The 21,029-nt window shown below is 42.6% G+C and overlaps 3 protein-coding genes across 6 annotated transcripts; 2 read left to right on the forward strand and 1 right to left on the reverse strand.

Annotated features, from left to right (window-relative positions):
• Positions 1–681: 681 nt before the first annotated feature.
• On the forward strand, positions 682–3,824 carry lgalsla (lectin, galactoside-binding-like a). Its single transcript, XM_027136493.2, has 5 exons — positions 682–901; positions 1,111–1,197; positions 1,580–1,668; positions 1,793–1,955; positions 2,693–3,824. Exons 1-5 carry the CDS (start codon positions 872–874, stop codon positions 2,834–2,836), a joined length of 513 nt encoding a protein of 170 aa, XP_026992294.1. The 5' UTR covers positions 682–871; the 3' UTR covers positions 2,837–3,824.
• Positions 3,825–5,332: 1,508 nt separating this feature from the next.
• aftpha (aftiphilin a) lies at positions 5,333–15,836 on the forward strand. 4 transcript variants are annotated; one of them, XM_027136487.2, is made up of 10 exons: positions 5,333–5,690; positions 8,056–9,719; positions 10,028–10,182; positions 10,547–10,673; positions 11,089–11,145; positions 11,245–11,367; positions 11,751–11,811; positions 13,064–13,147; positions 13,338–13,461; positions 13,840–15,836. In XM_027136487.2, exons 2-10 carry the CDS (start codon positions 8,094–8,096, stop codon positions 14,009–14,011), a joined length of 2,529 nt encoding a protein of 842 aa, XP_026992288.2. In that variant the 5' UTR covers positions 5,333–5,690; positions 8,056–8,093; the 3' UTR covers positions 14,012–15,836. The 4 variants fall into 4 exon arrangements, with proteins under 4 accessions (XP_026992288.2, XP_047659478.1, XP_026992289.2 ...); XM_047803522.1 differs by having other exon boundaries at positions 11,772–11,811; XM_027136488.2 differs by lacking the exon at positions 13,064–13,147.
• Positions 15,837–16,256: 420 nt separating this feature from the next.
• sertad2a (SERTA domain containing 2a) lies at positions 16,257–21,029 on the reverse strand. Its single transcript, XM_027136491.2, has 2 exons — positions 20,848–21,029; positions 16,257–17,428 (listed from the first exon to the last, which is right to left on the reverse strand). Exon 2 carries the CDS (start codon positions 17,415–17,417, stop codon positions 16,641–16,643), a length of 777 nt encoding a protein of 258 aa, XP_026992292.1. The 5' UTR covers positions 17,418–17,428; positions 20,848–21,029; the 3' UTR covers positions 16,257–16,640.

Consider the following 21,029-nt stretch of genomic DNA (forward strand, 5'->3'; position numbering starts at 1 on the left):
GCACGTTGGCTTCCTCCTGGTTCTCTGGTTTCCTTTCACCTCTCCAAAACTCCTGTAGTTGGTTTCACTTCTCGAAATTTCCCCCAGGTGTGAAGAATTAGTGTGTGGACGGTGTGTTGTGATGGTCAGGTATCTAAAACGGTTCTGTGGACACAACGTGAAAATGACACCACAGCGCCACCTGTTGGCCACGCGGTTCACACACACACACACACACACACACACACACACACACACACACACACACACACACACACACACACACACACACACACACACACCTTTATGATCTGTCAAAGTCTTATTAACCTGTGGACTAAAAGGGTTCAAATCAACCTTTAAAACGACTTTACAAGGAATATAATCAACGTGCACGTGTGTAAATGAGGCGAACGTCATCCCAAAAAAAAAATAAATCGGTAATACATCATGATTTTGCGTTACTCTTTTTTAATTTATATTTTATCATTTTGTTCATCTTTCTCCTTTCTCACACATATACATATATACGTATATATATATGATATATGACTGATTTATATAAATCATAGACATAGACACACACACACACACACACACACACACACACACACACACACACACACACACACACACACACACGTATATATATATATCATAGTAAACCATTCAGAATTCAGCCATAACATCAACATACCGAATCCCCGCCCACCCGCTGTCACGTGTTTCATCCGTGCTCTCTGATTGGACGCTTTTGTCAAACCACCCTCTCGTGGCGTGGAGTGCCGTCAAACGCCTCACTGGTCACGTGATCACACCGGGCACGTGCTGCGGTCGCTGTCAAAAAAAAAACAACAAAAAAATTCCACCAGTTTGTTGAACGTTTCCCAAGATGGCGGACGTGAGTGTGCGCGAGGAGCTGGTGAGTGTTTCTGTGTATAACTGTGAACATATCTGTTTTATTATCTTACCTACAAGCAGGTTTGGGTTTAACCGTGTAAATTAGGCTATAAATCTGATGTTAATTAGTATAAAAGTTGAATGTTTTTAGAGGCAAACCGACTAAAGGCATGTTAATGCATCTCATCCTGTCATTAATTCAGTATTTTATTTATTTTTTAACTCTTTTAGAGGTCGACCACCAATAACAGGAAGCTGAACAGCTCTTATGAAGAACCAGCATTTGGTTCCCCAAGTAAAGATGAACCAAAGCTCCTGGTAATCAACCGACTTCCTGCTGTATATAAAACTAGCCATTTTGTGCTGAATACATGATAAACAAACACCAGTAATAAGAAGCAGAAACTTTTATTCCTTCATACAAGAAATAGAACCTGGGAAATTAGAGTGAAGTACTGAATGTAAATAGCTTTAATCAGTTATTTTATGAAGTGGGTTTGGGGAAGAACCATGTAAAAATGTGATGGTCAGGGGGTGCACATACTTTTGGTCATGTCATGTCATGAAGTGTAGCATAAGAACATAGAACTGTTAGTCTCCGTTGTGAGTCCTTCAGGTTTTTGGGGAGAGACTCAGAGAGCTGATCATTACACTGGACTGGATTTAATGATTATAAGGTAACACGCTATGTGTTTGCAAGGCAGTGCCGTTTTGCGGGAGTATTCGAGGTGGGATGCGACCGGGGAAGAAACTCACCATCATGGGCATCGTGGATCCTGAGCCAGATGGGTGAGAACATGAGTGCACACACACACACATACATATACATACTACAGATGAACACAAGTGTTTACGTATGTATGTAACATCTCATGCTGATGAATAAATTCTGAAAGAGATTGTGATGCGTCAGGTTTGACATCAGTCTGACGTGTGGGTGTGATGACGTGGCGCTAGAGGTCAGCGCGAGGTTCGAGGATCGTCATGTGCTGAGGAACGCGCACGTGGCCGGCTCGTGGGGGGAAGAGGAGACGGCCATCCCCTTCTTTCCCTTCCTCGCCGGACAGCCGTTCAGGGTATACGATCAGCTTCGTCACGATGTTATCGTCTCTGTTCTTGTCAGACTTCAAAAATGCATGTCACCCTTCACTTGAAGGGTGTGTCTGTGTTTAGAGAAGGAAATCACTGCTGTATTGGTCGCTCTAGGATTTCACAATTTTGCAATCTCAGAAAGAAACACAAAATCAATGAAAGTCCACTACGTTCAGAGGAGCTTGCAGTTTTGCAAGATGGCTGCAGATTTTTTTACAGATTTGGGCTGTGTGACGTCATCACGTGTGTAATATGAGCGTAGCTCATTCGTTGTGAGGAGTTTAAAAGAAGAATCCTTGTGATCTTCTTTTAATCCCAGTGAAAGCTTGTGATTTTACTGATTCAAGTAGTTTTCCAAACAATTTGCATTGGAAATGAAAAAAAAAAGTCATGAGGAAATGTAAAGTGTTATTAATGTCAAAGTGATTGGGGGAAACAGCAGCTGAGCTCAATCACACCAATATGAAATCTTCCAAATGAGCGTGGCCTAATGTTCTTGATTGACAGTTGTCTGTATGGTTAACATTTACCCTCTCTGTTTGCTTTCACTGTTTTATCGGTCGATCTGAACAATGGTTCCAAATGAGTTCTCAAACATTAGCCCCGCCCACTTTGGACTGAAACGCGGTGTTTATATCACACTGCAGTTTGCATGGTCTGTGTCCTAAATCTTGTAACACTTCATCGTTAGACTTTGTAATGCTTGTTGTGTTCTTTCCAGTTGGAGATTCAATGCGATCATCAGCGGTTCCATGTGTTTGTGGATGGACAGCCTCTGTTCGATTTCTATCACCGTGTGCACTCACTGATGTCTATCGACACCATCCAGATTAATGGCAGCCTGAGCATCACAAAACTGAACTGAGACGAACAGGCAGACTCACTCTCTCACTATGTGTGTGTGAGAGATAAAGTCTCACACACACACACACACACACACACACACACACACACACAGCTGGACCTCTGCTCTGTTAGAGTGAGGGAGAACATTACTCAAAAACAGATTTTGATCGTAAGAGACCGGCTTCAGAGGCACGTGGAAGGACTGGAATAATCCTCATCCTCTCAGTGCTGTGCTTGTACTTTAGAAGTTTTCTTATATATAAATATACGAATAAATATAACGCTCATGGCTGACCGTAAAGAAAGAGAACAGGATATCAGTATTAGTGTACTAGAGAAAAAGAAAACATTAGGACCGGGTTAATGCAACTCAGTGTTAACTTAAGACGCTAAAGCCCACGGACATGTGAGTGGAAGTTAGCACACGACGGAACACAAGCTCATTATAAAGTGAAGATTTGTTTAAACTCAAAATTAAGGATTAAGATCAGGATTGTTGTACTGATCTACACTACAGCGCTACACCAGTAGGGGGCGCACTGTGTAATCTTTAGAGAGGACCAGGTCAATTGGGAATATAAACATTGAGTTTTTTTCCTCTTTTCCCTTTAAGTCTTACTAATTTCTGGTCCAAAAATGTTAACAATACGCAAGAACTGAATACTAATACAGAACACACACACACACACACACACACACCGCTCAAGTGCCTTGGAAGCTTTACGACAGTTAGGGACATATATATATATAAAACCATGTTTCAATGTTCTTTTTTATTATTTTTTTTATTTGCACTCTAGCTATGAGATTTTGCGGCAGATTATGAAGCAAAAAAACCCACTTTACGGCACTCCAGACATTCCAACTACAGAATACAGAAGTATGAGGAGAATATTGATCAAAAGAAGACATTTCTTTAAGAATTTTGTGCTTATCTTTTTTTTAATACTTCTGTGTCCACGTTTATTTATTTTGAATTCACATGTCAATTAAAGCCTTTTCATCGATGCTGTGGTCATGTGACTAAACTCTCTCATACACACACACACTCATGTACACACTCATATACATACACACAAATACATGCACACACGCATGTCAGTTAGCTTTCTTTTCCATGCTGAATATCCAGCAGACACCGGACACACTGTTGTCTAGTTCCATTTCCTGTTTTCACTTCATCCTTCTTATCTTACTGCCTCAGGCTCCTTCCACATGTCTTCCTTGAGACATGGCACAAGCGACTTTATTACACTAAACACATTACATTCGGGGCAAAAAATGCACATTAAAAAGATTTTTATAAAAGGACTTTTCTAAAAGTTCCAAATTAAACTGAGTAACATTATATATTTTTATCTTAACTTTCATTATGTGTGAATGAAAAAAACGAGTTGCTAAAAATGAAAACGAGTTGCTAATGCATGACTTCATGATCTCAGCTTCATACCTAAACCCCACACCTTCATTATCTCGTCCCCATGTCTCCCTTATCTCATTCTCATGAATTCTCATGACTTATCCTCATGACTTCATGATCTCAGCTCCATAACTAATCCCCACACCTTCATTATCTCGTCCCCGTGTTCCCCTTATCTCATTCTCATGGCTTATCTTTCTCATTACTTCATGATCTCAGCTCCATAAGTAATCCCCACACCTTCATTATCTCAACCGCATGTCTCCCTTATCTCATTCTCATGGCTTCTCATGACTTATTTCATCCACACTACTTCATGATCTCAGCTCCATAACTAATCCCCACACCTTCATTATCTCGCCTGCATGTCTCCATTATCTCATTCTCATGACTTCATGATCTCAGCTCCATAACTAATCCCCACACCTTCGTTATCTCGTCCCCGTCTCATTCTCATGACTTATCTTTCTCATTACTTCATGATCTCAGCTCCATAAGTAATCCCCACACCTTCATTATCTCAACCGCATGTCTCCCTTATCTCATTCTCATGGCTTCTCATGACTTATTTCATCCTCACTACTTCATGATCTCAGCTCCATGACTAATCCCCACACCTTCATTATCTCGTCCCCATGTCTCCCTTATCTTATTCTCATGGCTTCTCATGACTTATCTAATTATCATTACTTTATGATCTCAGCTACATAACTAATCCCCACACCTTTATTATCTCGCCCCCATGTCTCCCTTATCTCATTCTCATTACTTCATGATCTCAGGTCCATGACTAATCCCCACACCTTCGTCATCTCGTCCCCATGTCTCCCTTATCTTATTCTCATGGCTTCTCATGACTTATCTAATTATCATTACTTTATGATCTCAGCTACATAACTAATCCCCACACCTTTATTATCTCGTCCCCATGTCTCCCTTATCTCATTCTCCGATGCCTTATTTATCTCATTCCCATCCCAGGTCGTCACTCGTTCTCTCGTGTTATCACACGTTATTATTTAATAACCCGCACCGATGTGAAGTTGAAGTTAAAGAAAGTTGAAGCGCACCTGGTGGTGGTGCGCAGGCGCGTTAATAAGCACTTCCTGGTGCGCGGTGTTAGCAGTAGATTGTGAGCTGGTTATCAGTCAGACTTCCCGTTACAGGGCGCTGCTTTCGGAAACCACTAGTTTGTGTAATTAGTGTGTAGAATGCAGGCAGGCCGGAGTCCTGAACTGACAGGTTTTATTACAGGGAAATGTTTAGAGTTGAGTTAATAAACCTCAGACACACACAGAGAAGCGTTAGCTTAGCCTTGCTCACGTTAGCTTAACCTAGCTCACATTAGCCAAACAGCCGGCTGTGTCTCAAATCTGTTTAACACATTTTTGTTTTAAACGAGGATTTAACTTTTTATCCTGAATCATGGGAGCCTGGCGAAAAGACCCATAAGGTACGTTAAGGTCTAACTTGTTTTTTATTTATCTGGAGAAGTGTCGAACATGCTAATGTTTGTTAGCTAGCTAGCATTTAGCTTTGAGATCCAGGATCACGAAGAGAAATATTTCATTGTCCAGCTTGTCATTGAAATCTGAAATCACGTTTCAGACCAAGACACCCAGCCGTGTCTGACGTGTTAGACGTGTGCTGCTGAAGCGTTAAGCTTTGCTAAGCTAATTGTGTTGGACCGGTTTGGGCCTCTTTAGCAAACACAAGCAGGATGTTTGTCAGGTGTGGGGTCTCTAACACGCCCTCGGTCAGGTGTTTAAAGCGCCAACAACACTGACAGTCGCTGTTTACACAAGGCCTTAAGTCGTGTAACACCAGGGAACAAACAAGTGGACTGAAAATAAATAAACACGAGTTGTGTGTGTTGTGTTGTAACACTTTTGTGTAGTAACTTCATATTGAATAGGAAGGAGTCTCCAGTACCAGCCCTTTAACTGTGACCAGTTTTATATATATATATATATATATATATATATATATATATATATATATATATATAAAGGATGTGGTTTCTAAGGGCATTTTTACACCCGGTCACTTCATGTGTTTTCTCTGATCCGATAGCTATCTGATTTGTTAAAACTGTTCCATTTACATTAGGCCACATAAATGCGAATCGGATATCGATCCGATCTTGCTACTCAAGCCCAAAATGCAAATATATTTTACCTCATTTCTGGGGTAATTGAAACAGAACACACTTTGGTGTATGCGGTTTTCAGAACGCGATCAAAAAGAAGACAAAAAAACTGGTTAGGACGTTTATGCTACAAGAAACAGCGTTTACTGTTTGCTGCGTTTTCGCTGGAGGTATCAGCACGTTTTAAGCCCCGACGAGACACCTGGGTGAAAGATCACCTGCGAGTGACGTACTTCCATTTGGGAGGAGTATAGCGCTGACGTAAAATTGAACAACCACATTCGTTTACACCTGTCCCGTTTCATCTGAAACGCGTCCCAGACCACCTGGAGTGGGTCGAACCATCGGATTTATATCCGTCTCGAAAACGTTTCGGAGGGCATTCAGACCTGGTCTTTTTACCATCGGATAGATATCGGATCACAGAAAAAGCATGAAGGTGTAAAAGGGCCCTAAGTCAATAAAACGCTTCATCTCATCCAGTTGGAGGAAATTAATCTACAGTGATGTCATGTGGTCGAGCTGCTTTTCCCATCCTGGTATAGATTTCACACCACAGCGGTTGGTCAACTGTTGCGTGTCCCACTTATTTTTTATTGTTTTTTTTTTTTTAAAGCAGTGCATAGTTACATTTAATTTTTCTACTTTTTTTGACATTCATAAGCAGCTTGTCATGCTGTTGAAACTCAAATATCATAAACTTGTCTGTCCTGAAGAAATTTAACCTGGAGGTTTGTACGGATCTCCTTTAGTGTCCCTATGTGTAAGCTGTTCCTATAGAAACTATATTGTATTTGCAGCTGTGCTACTGTCAGAGCTGCTGTTCTAGAGAATTAATCAACACCTCGTTGTGTTACAGCTCCACACGGAGGTGTAAAATCTCCTCCGTGCTTCACGGCTCAAGGTCACCAGGCCGGAGTGGTCACCGATTAAACACTGTACAGCTGGTGGATTCTTTGTTCTGCTTGTAGGCTTTAGAACAAAAATACAGACTGTAGACTTCACGTTTACAGAAGGACTTCCTGGTTTCATTTGTGTTGGCTCTCTGCTCAGCTTTCCTGTAGAAAATAAGTCAGTGTTGTGCTCTTTGCTTGCTTGAATGGCTCTCTGAAATCAGTCTTGTTACCACCACCGCCTTCCCATCAACAGACTCTCTTTTTCAGCCATTATCACATAATTACCGTTGATCCGAAAGCACAAGTCCGTCTGTCTGCACTCTGTAAATAGTTCCCGGTGATTTAATTTAATCATGAGAACAAGGCGGGAGTTGATGAATAGGCTCCAGAGCGCTGCAGAACAACAGGCTGGTGTCAGCGGGACTTCTTCAGGAGGAACAAGATTTAATTGAATGCTCTTACAAAGTGAAACTATATTACTAAGCTATTTTTAATTGGTGTTGATGCTGGAACACAATGATTTGACCAAACAAAACAGAATAACAACGGTAAATCAGGCACAGATCTGTGGTGATGTTTCAGGTTCTACACCAGCAGAGAACCCAAGCTAAATAAGAATGTAGCTGCATGTCTCTTGCAAAGCATCACAAACTGTGTGAATATGATCACATCCTACTATATACTTCATGAGTCTCCATATCAGTGTGGTATAGAAATGTTGTTGCTAATTCACTTACAAGTTTGTCACCATTAATCACTCTATCTATTCCCAGGTACAAAGTCTTGGCTTTTTGATCACCGTGGAGACGCCATGGAGCCAGACGTGATCCACATGTACTCGTCCTCTCCTCCACCCTTGGAGGACGGTGCCGACGAGGACGACGACGAGTTCAGCGACTTCACTGGCGTTCCCAACAGTGTCAGCTTCACAGAATTTGAGACACCCACCACGTTCAATCAGCTGCAGGCACTGAACGCGACATCGCCCCCGGAGTTGATTAGTAACGGGCGAGTTGTTGGACTTAACGGACCAGCGGTATCGAATGGTGGCCAGGGGATTGCCCCGACTTGCAGGACTGTCAGCGTGGACGAGCTCAAAAAGGTTACAGAACGTCCACATGGGGCTTACACAAACTTTTCAGACTTTCCGGGAAATGCCTGGACAGGTAGTGATGCTGTGGACTGCAATGGAAGAGTTAGCGAAGTTCTCACGAATGGCTTTGCAAATGTTGGCACAGAGGGAACTCCTTCCTCACCCCACATACACAGGGAAATGCATCCCTCAGGGGGTGACTGTCCCGATGCAGTTATCAGTGACGATGAGGATTTTGCAGATTTTGCTGCTTTTTCAAATGCTGACATTCCCAGTGATACTGACAGTATTGTGACCTGGGAAAATTCAAACCATGACGCGAGACTAGCACAAGACGACCAGCCGCAAAGAGAGGAAAATCATGAAGCTGGCATAGCTGGCATAGCTGGCAAAGCGGTGGACAATGACGTGGACAATTGTGTAACAGGGTTTGCCTCATTTGCAGAGGCTTCAGATCACCTTAGCAATGGAGATGGGTTTTTCTATGCGAGGAAGAGTAATGGACAAAGGGATCAGGACACTGAGCCTGCATGTCAGGACTCAAATACTACTGAGTCTGTTGGCACAGAGCAACGGATATCGCAGGATGGTTTGGATGTTAAAGAAAGGATGGATAACAGGGTGTCCCCCGTCTCCATGGATGAAAGAGGTAGCAGCGGTGAGCCGACGGAAGAGAAGGTGTCTGGGAACGACACTGAAACGGAGACCGAAACGGAGACATCTTTCGGTCGGCCTCTGTCCACGGAAGCACTCGAGGAATTCGGGGATTTCAGTACAACAGGTTCAGTACCTTCACCTCCACTACAGGAAGAGACAGCCACTCCTGCTGACCATAGCCAGCTGGCTGAAGATGATGATGAGGACTTTGGAGATTTTGGTGACTTTGGGGATACCAGTTCCTTTGGAGGTGCTGGCTTTGCTGATTTTGACAATCAGGGGGCAGCACCATACACTGCACCTTCGGAATCGATCAAACCTTCACAGAGCCAAAACAACCCGGAAATCACGTGCGCTGACAAGAATGAGTTTGATGACTTTGATGTGCACGGACAACCTGGCAAGACAGCGCGAGACAGAGAGGAGGAGGTGGAGACCGCCGAGTTTCCGGGTAGTGACAGTTTTGCTGACTTTACTGCAGCACCTGTTGATGGTGATGCTGACGATAATGGGGGGTGGCAGGCGTTTGGTGAGTCAAGCAAGGATGCGGGGGTGTCCTGGGCAGCATTCAGTCAGGACCAGGGCTCAAACTTTTCAGAGAAGAGCGAAGACGACTGGCACGAAAGCCGACCTGTCACAGCACCACCTACTGGCGGTGATGAAGAATGCAGGAAAGACAGCTTTATGGTATGTTTAAACGAATTAAATGGTTTTTATATCCCGTCTTAATTATTTTTAGTTTTTTAGCCTCTCCTGAGTATTAGGCTGAACAGAACTGGGATTGAGGACATTTGACCCAGGCAGTAGGTAACATTTTTTGCTTTCAGGATTGTGGCCGGACAGGATTTTCTACCCGCTCAGCACAAGTGAAAACCATGCAATCCCTTGGGAAACATCCAAATCTTCATTGTCATATGTAAATACTAATGAAAAGGTCTCTCTGACTCTCATCTGCACCTACGTTTTTTTTTGTTGTTGTTTTTTTTCCCCCGAAGGTGTCACTTGTCAGCAGGTTGGAGAAGCTTTTCCTGGCCAGTTTTCTGGAGATCTCCTTTCCTCACATAGAGGAAGATGTGCCCCCTCTTACAGCTTACCTAGAGCCATGCGAGGGAGGAGAAAAGCGAGACAACCAGCCAGCACCAATCAGTAGGTAAGAACACCACCCACACACCACATGGTTTCCTGCAGCTGTACAGGACCTGTTGTTTCACCGCCGCAGCAGGCGTCGGTCTGTGGTTTCCTCCTCGATCTCAGATGTGGGTCAGAACGTCGGACTGCGGTTTGAGAGCCGAGCCACGTTATCACCAGACCTTTAATTTTAAGAAAGTGGCATTTTAAAAATAATAGCAGCCGCAGATGTTGTTCTTTTTTTTTTTTTGCTCATACACGTACTATTGTACCACAACCGTGGTGACGGACATGCGCGAGATGATCTATATACGATGTGTGTGTGTGTGTTGCGTTAGCAAATCTAATGCTGTGTTAATATCTCTCTCTCCGTGTCTTTGGTATAGAGGAGTGCAGGGCGTGTGGCTGCAGCTGCAGGACATCCACAGTGCCTTTGGTCTGAGGTATCAGTGGGGCGGCTCACACAGTAACAAAGCTCTGCTCTGCTCACTGGGCATCGACACACGGAACATAGTGAGTGTGCTTCGTACGTCAAGATCGGACATTTACCGTGTAATACAGAATATCCACTTGTGTACGGCGCTAGAGTACCACACAAAAAACATTTACAGATGTAAACCTTTAAAACAAAGTCAAAGCGCTGACTTACTGACAGAAAGATGACCTTCGATGAACAGCGACGACGCCGACTTGGCGAGGAAAGCAACGTCGTTAACGAGTGTGACTACGGTGTGGTCGCTACGTTGCGTCGTGTTTAGTGAGCAACGTTGCAAATGGCACACATTACAGTTGTCAGTCATGTGTGCTCATTAGAATATTAGGCCCCGCCCATCCAATTTAAGCCTTTAGTCACTTTTTGGTCTTTGATTGATTGAAACTTTGAAGAGTTTTATTAAACTCTTATCGTATGTCCCTCTCTCTTACACAGCTGTTCACAGGTCAGAAGAAGCAGCCCGTTATCGTACCCATGTATGCGGCAAGTCTGGTGAGAAATTCTGACCATATTTTACGTACATTCTGACCACCTTTCAGATCTTCCGAGTCTTTCTCATACCTCTCTCTCTCTCTCTCGCTCTCTCTGTAGGGAATGCTGGAACCCACTAAAGAGCCGGTGAAGCCTGTTTCTGCCGCCGAGATGATCGCCTCCATAGCGCAGTCTCCCTCTGTGTCCACAGAGATGAGCACCTGCCCCACCGATGCAGCACAGGTGTGTGCTTTATGATCAATGTTTCAGTTTAATGGAGTCTAATGGACAAGCAAGATTTGTTTGTTTGTTTATTTATTTGTAAAAAAGACCTCAGTGGTTCAGACCTGCTGATCACGGATCATCTAATCGTTGGACAGTTATAGAAGCGACCCAGCCAGAATCATATATAAAAAAAAACCTAGTTCAGTTTGCTACGATCTCATCCGCTTAATTGATACAGATAACATCTAATTATCATTGTGTTTTACACCACTGAAGGTTTGTTAACATCGTAGCTCCAGTGCAAAACATCAGATTGTCTTTGTATCATGAAGAAATTCTCTCTCTCTTTCTCTCTCTCTCTCTCTCTCTCTCTCTCTCTCTCTCCCCCCCACTCTATTAAGGACTCCCTCCCACCGGTGCAGTTTGACTGGAGCAGCAGTGGCCTTACAAACCCTTTGGATGGTACGTTCCATTATGCAGCGTTCATGTTGATGAAGATGAGGTTTGGTGCATCTCGGTTCTTCTGTGTTTTAGAACAAGCTCAGGAATGTTAAGTCTTAACTGCTCCTAACCTTCTAACACAGCAAGCATTAACCCTCTTTTGAAGTCACCCTAAACTCACAAGAATACATTTGAGACGGTGTTAAACGTGTGAAAGGCCATTTGTTGTGTTCTTTTTTTTTTTTTTTTTTTTTTTTTTTTTTTTCCTCATCGTTATACTGGGGTCGCAAAATTCCGGGAATTTTCAAGGCTGGAAAATTTCCGTGGGATTTAACCTCAATATATGGAAATAAACTGGGAATTTTTTTTTTTTTTTTAAATGCTGAGTTACTTATAACAAGGAACTTAAATGTATCTTGCAGCATGATTTTGTTTAAAACAACAACAATGCAGTCTGTACCCTGGTCACTTGCACACTGCTTACTGGAAGGCCATTGAGGCCAAACCCCCTGCAGGTACTTACATTCTTCCATAACATGCATAGTAACACTTTTATTTTAGGACCATTTAACTAGTTGCTTATTAGCATGAATATTAATAGAATATTGGCTATTTATTAGTACTTATTAAGCACATATTAATGCCTTATTCTGCATGACCTTATTCTACATTCTTAATTGTACCCAATACCTAAACTTAATAACTACCTTACTGATGCTTAATAAGCAGTAAATTAGGAGTGTTACCACATGCACAGATTATTGACATCCACAGATGCCCCCACACCCCCTACTTCCTACTTACACTTAAATCAAAGATGTCATTTTAAAAATGTGTATAACCTTACATGCACGTCTTCTTATGACCAAACAACATGTTTATTTATGTTTGTATATGATGTAGTTTATATACATTTCCCTATATTTCCAAATAGTTACCATAAATTTCCATAAATTCCCGTTGAAGTTTGGAATATTTCCAAAATTCCCCAGATTAAGTTCCCGTGGAAATTTACCGGAAACTTTCCGCTCCTAACTGGTGCATTTTCTAAAAAAAAAAAAAAGTTTTGGGTGACTTCATGTTCTTTGCTGTTTTGTCTTTAATATTAACAGTTTATTATTTATTTTTGTACTAACCTGCAAGTGTCTATCTTTGTCTTACTCACTCTGTTGCTCTCTCTTTTTTTTTTTTTTTTTCTGTCTCGGTCTTTTTTCCACTCTGTTGCACTCTTCTTTCGCTCTCTCTTTCGTTTCCTTCCCCCTGCTCACTGAAGCGAGTGGAGGTTCGTCTCTGCTGAATCTGGACTTTTTTGGCCCGGTGGAAGAGTCACCCTCCAGTACCGCTACCTCCATACCAGGTCAGCTGAGGTCAAAAGTCACAGTGAATGGTCAGGGTCCTTGTGTAATTCTACCTCTAGCTGTGTGTTTTTCTCCTCCTTCTCATCTGTGCATGGTCAGCATTAACGTTTCAGCTTTGCAATAGAAGTAGGGTTTGTGTGTTTGTAGTGTGTTCATGTTCAAGTGTTCACACTCGTGTGTGTGTGTTAGGTGTCGACCCTGAGCTGTACGAGCTGACCCAGGCTAAGCTGGACGTTAACGGAGGCAGCAGCAGAGTAGTGGATGCGTTCGCTCGCCTCATGTCCACTGTGGAGAAGACCAACACGTCCACCAGGTAACACACACACACTGCACTAACTCTTCTCCAACAGCAGGGGGCAGCAGACACCATCTCTACTACACTCGACATAGACAGCAGCCAGTTTGTCTCAGTTAAAGTTACACAGATTTACTTCTGAATGTTGCAGACCTCTGGGACTGGAGACTCCTCCTGTAAATGTTTATATAGAGAGTCTCCGTAAACGAGCTGTTGCTATAGAAACAATAACTGCTGCATTATTAACCTGTGATTTTCGGCTGCATTAACAGTTAACGTTCATTCATTCATTTTCTATATAAGCAGCTATCAATGAGGGGAGGATTATTTCTTTGACGTGTGTGTGTGTGTGTGTGTGTGTGTGTGTGTGTGTGTGTGTGTGTGTGTATGGTGCAGGCGGGTGCAGACGCAGAAGGAGGAGAACCTGAGTGAAGAGGCTCGGCGTGTCATCTCCATTCTGCCTGATCTCTCCTTCATGCAGGCCAAAGTGCTAATGTTCCCCTCCACACTCACTCCTCTTCCTCTCTCCACCTGTTCCTCCATATCCCCCTCTCCCATCCCAGACTGATCCCCCCCCCCCCCACGTCTTTTGTCTTTGGTTCACTTTAGCTCAGCTTGTTGGAATCACTTTAAGTTTGTTGTGTGTACCTGAGCGAAGTGGAGCAGAGTGTTCAGTATCTAGAGGTGAGGACGAATCTGTATTGGGGATGCACCCGTCCTGTTAACTCACAATGCGCTACATCATTCAGCTACAAGCCTGATCATGTGACGTGTTAGCTCGCTCTCTGTCAGACCTGACCATTGGTTTTAATTCCAGTGTCTCTCACACACGTACACAAACAAACTCTTCCTGTCCTTTTTTTGTCAGTTTGTGCTGCACATCTCGTTTTCACGATGTTACCAATCAGTTTTTGCCATAGCCCCACCCACACCACCCCCTTGGTGCTCTAGACTTCTATCATGTCCCTGATCCCATAACTTAACTCTACACTGGTACAGCTCTCTTACTGATCCACATAGCTGAGATAATCTGTCTGGCCCCGCCCCCTCAGCTATCTGGATCAGTCTGTCTGACCCCACCTCAGCTATGTGGATCAGTCTGTCTGGCCCCGCCCACTCAGCTATCGGGATGAGTCTGTCTGGTCCCACCCCCTTAGCTATATGCTGCAGTTTGCTTGACCCACCCTGTAGTTTTACATAAATTTCATACTTCAAAAACAGCAACTTGGCGAGCTGTCCAACCCCCCCCCCCCCCACGCCCTGTCCAATAGTTGTAATCATGTCATTGCCTTTCAGTGTGATTTCCAGAAGTTTATAAATCTCGAGTCTTCTCCACGACATACAGCAGCACTCGGTATCAGATCGGTGCATCCCTAATATCTCCAGCAGAGTTCTCTCCGTTCTAGAGGTTCAGCGTGTATATAATCAGGGATAAGACTTCTTTTTCCATTCTAGGTTTTGTTTATGGTTCGGTATGATTCCAGCTGTGTGTGTGTGTGTGAGTGAGTGAGTGTGTTAATTATCATTTTGCTGAGGAAACACTGGTTAAAAGTCCTTCAACGAAGGCAAATAGTGACATGAAATCAATGAAAGATGTATGTAATAGACTTGAAACCATACTGCCTGCAAAATTCTGCTGGTTGATTTATTATTGTTATTATTTTTAAATCAGTTTGAAAGGCCTTAGGTTTTAATCATTTTAGTCAATATAATTATGGGTATAATTAACGTTTAGTTCGGAGCTTCGGTTAGTTAGGATTATGTTTTTTGGGGGTTTAACATGTTCACTGTATCCAGCACGTCTGCGTTCTGTCCGTCACTGCAGCTTTTATTATCGCTGTTGTTTTAAACTCTTAAAGGTGAAACCACTGTAATGTGACCCATGTAATGAAGGCATCATGATTTGACTTGAAGTACTTTAGCCAATAAGGGACCAATAGTATGCATTTACCTTTTAATTTAGCGTCTTAAACACGCTCGCTCTGGCCGAGCATCATGGGAAATGTGCACAAAAGCTGTTCCTTTACCTGTTTGCTTTTTTTTTTCTAATTTTTTTTGTTTCATGCCCCCCCACTGTGTTGTCCTGTCTGTCTGTCTTTCTGTGTGGAATTTTGCACATTGTAAAGCTGTAATGGAAGTACTACTAAAATCATGTAGGTGTACAGTAAGACTGTGGAAAATGTACAAAAACGGATTGTTACGGGGAAATTCCTATGGAAACACAATCTTACTGATGATCTGGTGTGTGTGTGTGTGTGTGTGTGTGGAGGAAAAAAAGAGCCCTGCCCCCCCCTCAAGGTTGGATTGAGCATGCTCGGGCTCTTTTGGACGAAAATCTTTAAGTGTGTAAATTTTCTTTTAGTGTACACAAGGAATTAAAATAATTTAAGAGACGTCGTCGATTGTGTGATGTTTTAATCATGAGATGTGTGTCGAGCTTGCTTTAATGCAGAAACGCTCGCGAACCGATCTGCGTTACGGCTACGTTACTTTCCGCTTTTTTTAATGCTACATAGAGCTACCGTAAAAATGGGCTAATTCGCCAGGACCGTTAGCTGGTTCGATTGTAATCTTTTTACAAATAATTTAACGCCTGATGGAGATACAGCAGGTTTGTGATTCCTCTTTGTGTGAAATATTTTTCCTGTCAGCATTTTGCCTTTCCAGATTCCACTGTTGGGCTGCGACGGTGTTCTGTCACTGCGTATGGAATTTGCCTCTAGGCATCGTTCAGACTGCAGCTTAAAGAAATTCTGAGTCACTGTCAGCACCTCAACCTGTTTGCATCGGACAGGAAAGAAAGGAGACGTGTATCTAAAAACAAAACCATCACCTTTATTTAAAAAAGATTTGAGTAGTAAAATATTGAACATTCATTTCTATAAAAGTGTAAAATCTATTAAAATTCAAAATAGAGCTGAAAAATATCTTGTATATTACATCCCTGCATTGCGTGCTGTATAATAAATACATGCGTGTTGCTCAAATAAATATACAGTCGTTTCCATGGCTACCAGCTTGGGCTACAGCCCATAATTCACAACACTGCAGTAACAATTTACTTGACATGTTTGTTTTTTATAGACGTTTAATATAAGCTAACCCCAGACTGATTCTTTTCAAAAGAAATCAATTTAAATATTGAAAGTTTAAAAAAAAAAAAAACAAGCTCCAGTCTCTTGTTTTTCTTTTTGGCCTCATGACCCAACCAGCACTTCCATAATGTGCTCCAGATCGTTCAGGTCCGTTTTGAACGGCTGGTTTGTCAAGCTCCTTACCAGGTCGTCCGTCACCATGGAGACGACCTTTGACTGCGAGCCCGAGCTAGAACTCAGGTTCAAGGTGCAAGGGTTCAACTCGCACAGAAAGTTGTCGAGGTCTGAAAACAGGAAGTCATCCAGCGAGAGTTCAGGAAGGAATGCCGGGCATGATGAGTGGAGGGAGGGGTTTACTAGCGAGGGGGTGTGGCTTAAAGTGGGCTGGGTGAAGTCTAAGTGAGACTCGAGGAAGATGGTCTGCATTGGAGTTTCTTTTTCAGTTCTGTTTGTCTCTGATTCTGAGAGAGAGGAGGAGGAGGCACGTGTCTCGTCGAGTTCTGCCAATGTCGAGATGAAGCCATCCTTAGGAGAGAAATCTGGCTCAACATCCTGCTCGAGAACCCATGCTGGGGTCAAACTGACCTCAAGCGCTTGATGCTGTGGGAGTTTCTGGCAGTCATTTGCTGGAGGGCTGGGACGCGGTGCTCCCTGGTGACTGATCTCCCCCTGAAGGAGCCGGAGCATGTTGGTGATTAGGACACGGCGGCCCAGACAGGGAACGTGGCACAGCTTCTGAAGCGAAAGCTGCAGGACCGTCTGCCTCTGCCACGAGTAAGCCGTGGATGACTCTGCGCATATGGCCGCCATCTTGGGCTGGGTATCGGGCTCATCCTCATCCTCTGGTTCCAGTGTTCGTTTCAGACCCGTACACGACATGTGGCACGTATCTGTGAGAACAGGAAGAGAGACAAAATTTGATGTTTCATAAAGTTAAAAGCTTCTTCCGGTCGCTTCTGAAGTTGGTCTTTCTGCAAGAAGATACATAAACCATGTGACATGTTAGCAGACGTGCCGTTGTCTGGAAACAAACTATAGTAATATTATTTCTAAATGTGTCAAATGCTATTTTTGCTATTACTCTATTATTCCTGGTACTGATCAGTCCCTCTCTCAGCCGACACTGGTGTTTGGACCCCTAAGTGTAACTGTGATAATGTTGGTTATGATTTCTACTACAACTCTTACTAACTAATCAAACAAGCGAATAAATAAACAAATCCCTGCTTATGATTAACAGGGGACTCTGGGCCCCATATCGAGACTTAAAGGTGGGGTCTCCGTTGTTTAAAAGCCAATGTTGACTTTTGAAATCACCAAAACAAACACGCCCCTAACCCAAATGGGTCCCACCCCTGTATCGAGAGCTCCACCCACACATACATACGTAACCCAGGCAACTAACAGAAAGAAACGTGTCTTTATCATAGCTGAAGGGAAGAACAATACGATTGTAGATAAACAAACAAGCAAAAATGACACACAAGCATAATCATGTAAAGGACAAAGGCATATATTAGTTCTGTGTAACAAAGCAAAACCAACGTTACTCACCTTATCCTCCATGTCAGTGTTAAACCCGCTTTCTGCTAATGTCACACGTGCGCACTGAACGCGCTCTCCGCCCATATTGACAAGACACGCCCCTTTCTGCTCATTGGCTACACGGTTGTTTTGATTTTTGTTTTGATCGTCATCCCGATTCAGTTTTCTGAAGCATTTCTCAAACAACGGAGACCCCACCTTTAATGCTACAGCCTTGTGTGCTTTACGTGTCAGTCATCGATCAGTCTGCATACTGTAATTATCCCCAGAACAGTTCATTAAAAAATAAAGGTTGCCGATATTTAACAAACCTGCACTGACTAATGAGCCCTAAAGCTCTCTGACACTCAGCTGGTCATATATTTAATAAGCTGTTAATCCAGTTACGTATATTGTCATGACGTTCATAAAGAAAGCTGGTGGTGTAACTCATAATCAGTTAACTGCACTACACACTTACGCTCTACCTGCAACGATTGCAGTGCACTCTGGTAGTTTCTACATGTGCTGGGCCTAAGTAGTGAACAGGGTGTGAACTGGAACGTGTATGACTCAGTGTGTGTGTGTGTATCAGCGATGTATGCTGTCACACGACTGTGTCATATAGGCCGGGTGTCACTCCACAAAACAACATTAATGGAAAAACCCTCGCTATGCTCTTTCACTATGAGCACTGAATGTGTCTGGGTGACTTCCTGGAAGTGCTGCTGCTTTATGGGAACTGCACAGTTTACAGGAAAACGAGAGTTCACTCTCAAAAGCATGACACTGCTTTTACGTGTGAGGTTTTATGTAGTGCTGAGTGAACGGTTTGTTGTTTTGTTTTAGCTGTGAAAAAGCAGAGCGACTGGAACTGTTTTATAGTTTTGTTTTTAAGTCAAATCTTAAATTTAGAAACTAAAAGGAATTTTAAAGCTGTTGTTAACGTAAGTCTAAAAGTGCGACAATGACCGCTGTGTCATCAAAGTGTTGTGAAACATCATGAGACTCACAAAGCCGGTCGACTTTTGACTCATTTACGCCCACGGACGACCTTTTTACGAACAGATCAAGTAGTGTTTGCTAACGGAATGAAAACTCAGTGTTCTGTATATATTACTGTTATTAAAAATAAGAACAGGAAAACATCGTATGGATTTTCCACTTGATAGCCGCATGTTTCTCATAAAACATTTTATTTAAAGAAAACTGCAAAGCACATTGTTCGTTTTACTGTCCCTCATGACCATATGGACGACGACAACGACGATGAGATAACAGAAGAACTTTTCACAATCTTAGTGAAACCGTGGTTTAGCTGCACCGCTCTACACTGTAGATTTCTTTGTGTCATGCTGTTCTGGCAGGTTGTGTGTACAGGGTGTGGGAGGGTCACATTACACTGTTAAAGGGCTGGTCTCTCGGCTGCTTCTGACTGGCTGATGGGTTTTTCTTTATATTAAAAGACCTAGCCACTGGGATCGTGTGTTAAAAAAGAAGACGCGGCAATATCTCAGGTGAGATATCTCAACATTAAGACATTAAGACCACCGATTTCTAGCTTTTTGTTTTGTTGCACACACTAAACATCTGAGCAGCGCATATGAAGCACATATACACACATATATACATTCATAAGCAGTCTGTAAACAAACCTGACTGTGTTTATAATGTATCACAGGCAGCGTAACGAGAGCAAATGAAAGTAATGGTATGTTCGTGCGTGCGTGTGTGTGTGCGTGTGTGTGTGTGTTTTCCAACCTAAACACACCCTCCAGTAGCTCATGGTTTCGTTTCTTCATACCCAGGCAGCAACATTCTTTTATGTTTCTATAGCAACACTTTAATCTTTCTATATAAATGATTTTGTTTTTGTGAACTCGGGATTTTAAAGCATCGATTTATTTATTTATTTTATCCACATCTTCAGAACTTTCGGAACTATTTCTTATAGAATTACATTCTATAATACTACAAAATATAAATGTAAAGACCCCCTTTTTTAAATCACTAAAACACTTCGCATCTCTTGTTTACTTGTGTCTGAAATATATCAAGTAGATTGTTTGGTATTTTGTTAGTTTTTAAAAAAAAAAAAAAAAAAAAAAAAAATCATAATTTTAAGCAGTAAATGTTGTTTTTCAGTCCAAAGGATTACGCATAATTTAAAGGAGCACTTTCAAAATGTTTACGTGGATAAAAAACACCAAATTATGTGTTATGAGAGAATTAATACAACTGCCATGAAAGTGCTGAATTGATCTTGTCCTTGTGTAAATCCTCTTATCTGTGTTAGTCTCAGTGTTTGGTTTTGGAGTTAAAGAGACTATAACGTTGTCCATCAGTGGCGCTGTGTTGCAGTTACACACACTGACCACAGGAGGCGCTGACCACTGTTCTTCCTGATTAATGACCACCGACTGAACTAACAGCAAACTTCACAAGTAACAGCAGAAGTAAATGTATATATGTGATAAAATACACAGTAAGGAGCCGAAGAAAGAGACTGAGTGTGAACTGGTGAACTAGTGTGTGGACCTGACTGAACACTAGTGTAATTCTCAGTATGCTGTAGTTTACAGGTTATAAACACACACACACACACACACACACACACACACACACACACACACACACACACACACACACACACACACACACTTGACCTGCTGATCTACTTTTGTTTTGAAACAGGTGTTAAATGTGAATGAGCAGCACTAGGCCCCCGGGTCAGTGTGAAAAGGACAGTAGTAAAGTGTGATGTTTATTAAACACACAAACTCACCACATCAGGTTCCTCTGAACACTTTAATCCCACCGATGCGGATTCATGTCGCCGCAGTTTCACCAGACGGTTATTAAAAGCGTCCCTGAGCTGTTTTTTTTACTCCATTAGCGCTGATAGTGAAGTGACTGAGATCACTACTACAAACGACACTGTGTCTTGTGCGCTGCGCGAGCGCCTCC

The sequence above is a fragment of the Tachysurus fulvidraco genome, chromosome 18 (genome assembly GCF_022655615.1).
Source record: "Tachysurus fulvidraco isolate hzauxx_2018 chromosome 18, HZAU_PFXX_2.0, whole genome shotgun sequence".
Taxonomy (NCBI): domain Eukaryota; kingdom Metazoa; phylum Chordata; class Actinopteri; order Siluriformes; family Bagridae; genus Tachysurus; species Tachysurus fulvidraco.

What these genes read in the sequence shown, in the direction of transcription:
- lgalsla (XM_027136493.2), top strand. Translation starts at nt 872, where the DNA reads ATGGCGGACGTGAGTGTGCGCGAGGAGCTG. An exon ending in TGAGTGTGCGCGAGGAGCTG is followed by an intron (nt 902 to 1,110) that starts GTGAGTGTTTCT and finishes TAACTCTTTTAG; the next exon opens with AGGTCGACCACCAATAACAG. An exon ending in AAGATGAACCAAAGCTCCTG is followed by an intron (nt 1,198 to 1,579) that starts GTAATCAACCGA and finishes TGTGTTTGCAAG; the next exon opens with GCAGTGCCGTTTTGCGGGAG.
- sertad2a (XM_027136491.2), bottom strand. Translation starts at nt 17,417, where the DNA reads ATGTCGTGTACGGGTCTGAAACGAACACTGGAACCAGAGGATGAGGAT.
- aftpha (XM_027136487.2), top strand. Translation starts at nt 8,094, where the DNA reads ATGGAGCCAGACGTGATCCACATGTACTCGTCCTCTCCTCCACCCTTG. An exon ending in GCAGGAAAGACAGCTTTATG is followed by an intron (nt 9,720 to 10,027) that starts GTATGTTTAAAC and finishes TTTCCCCCGAAG; the next exon opens with GTGTCACTTGTCAGCAGGTT. An exon ending in GCCCCACCGATGCAGCACAG is followed by an intron (nt 11,368 to 11,750) that starts GTGTGTGCTTTA and finishes CACTCTATTAAG; the next exon opens with GACTCCCTCCCACCGGTGCA.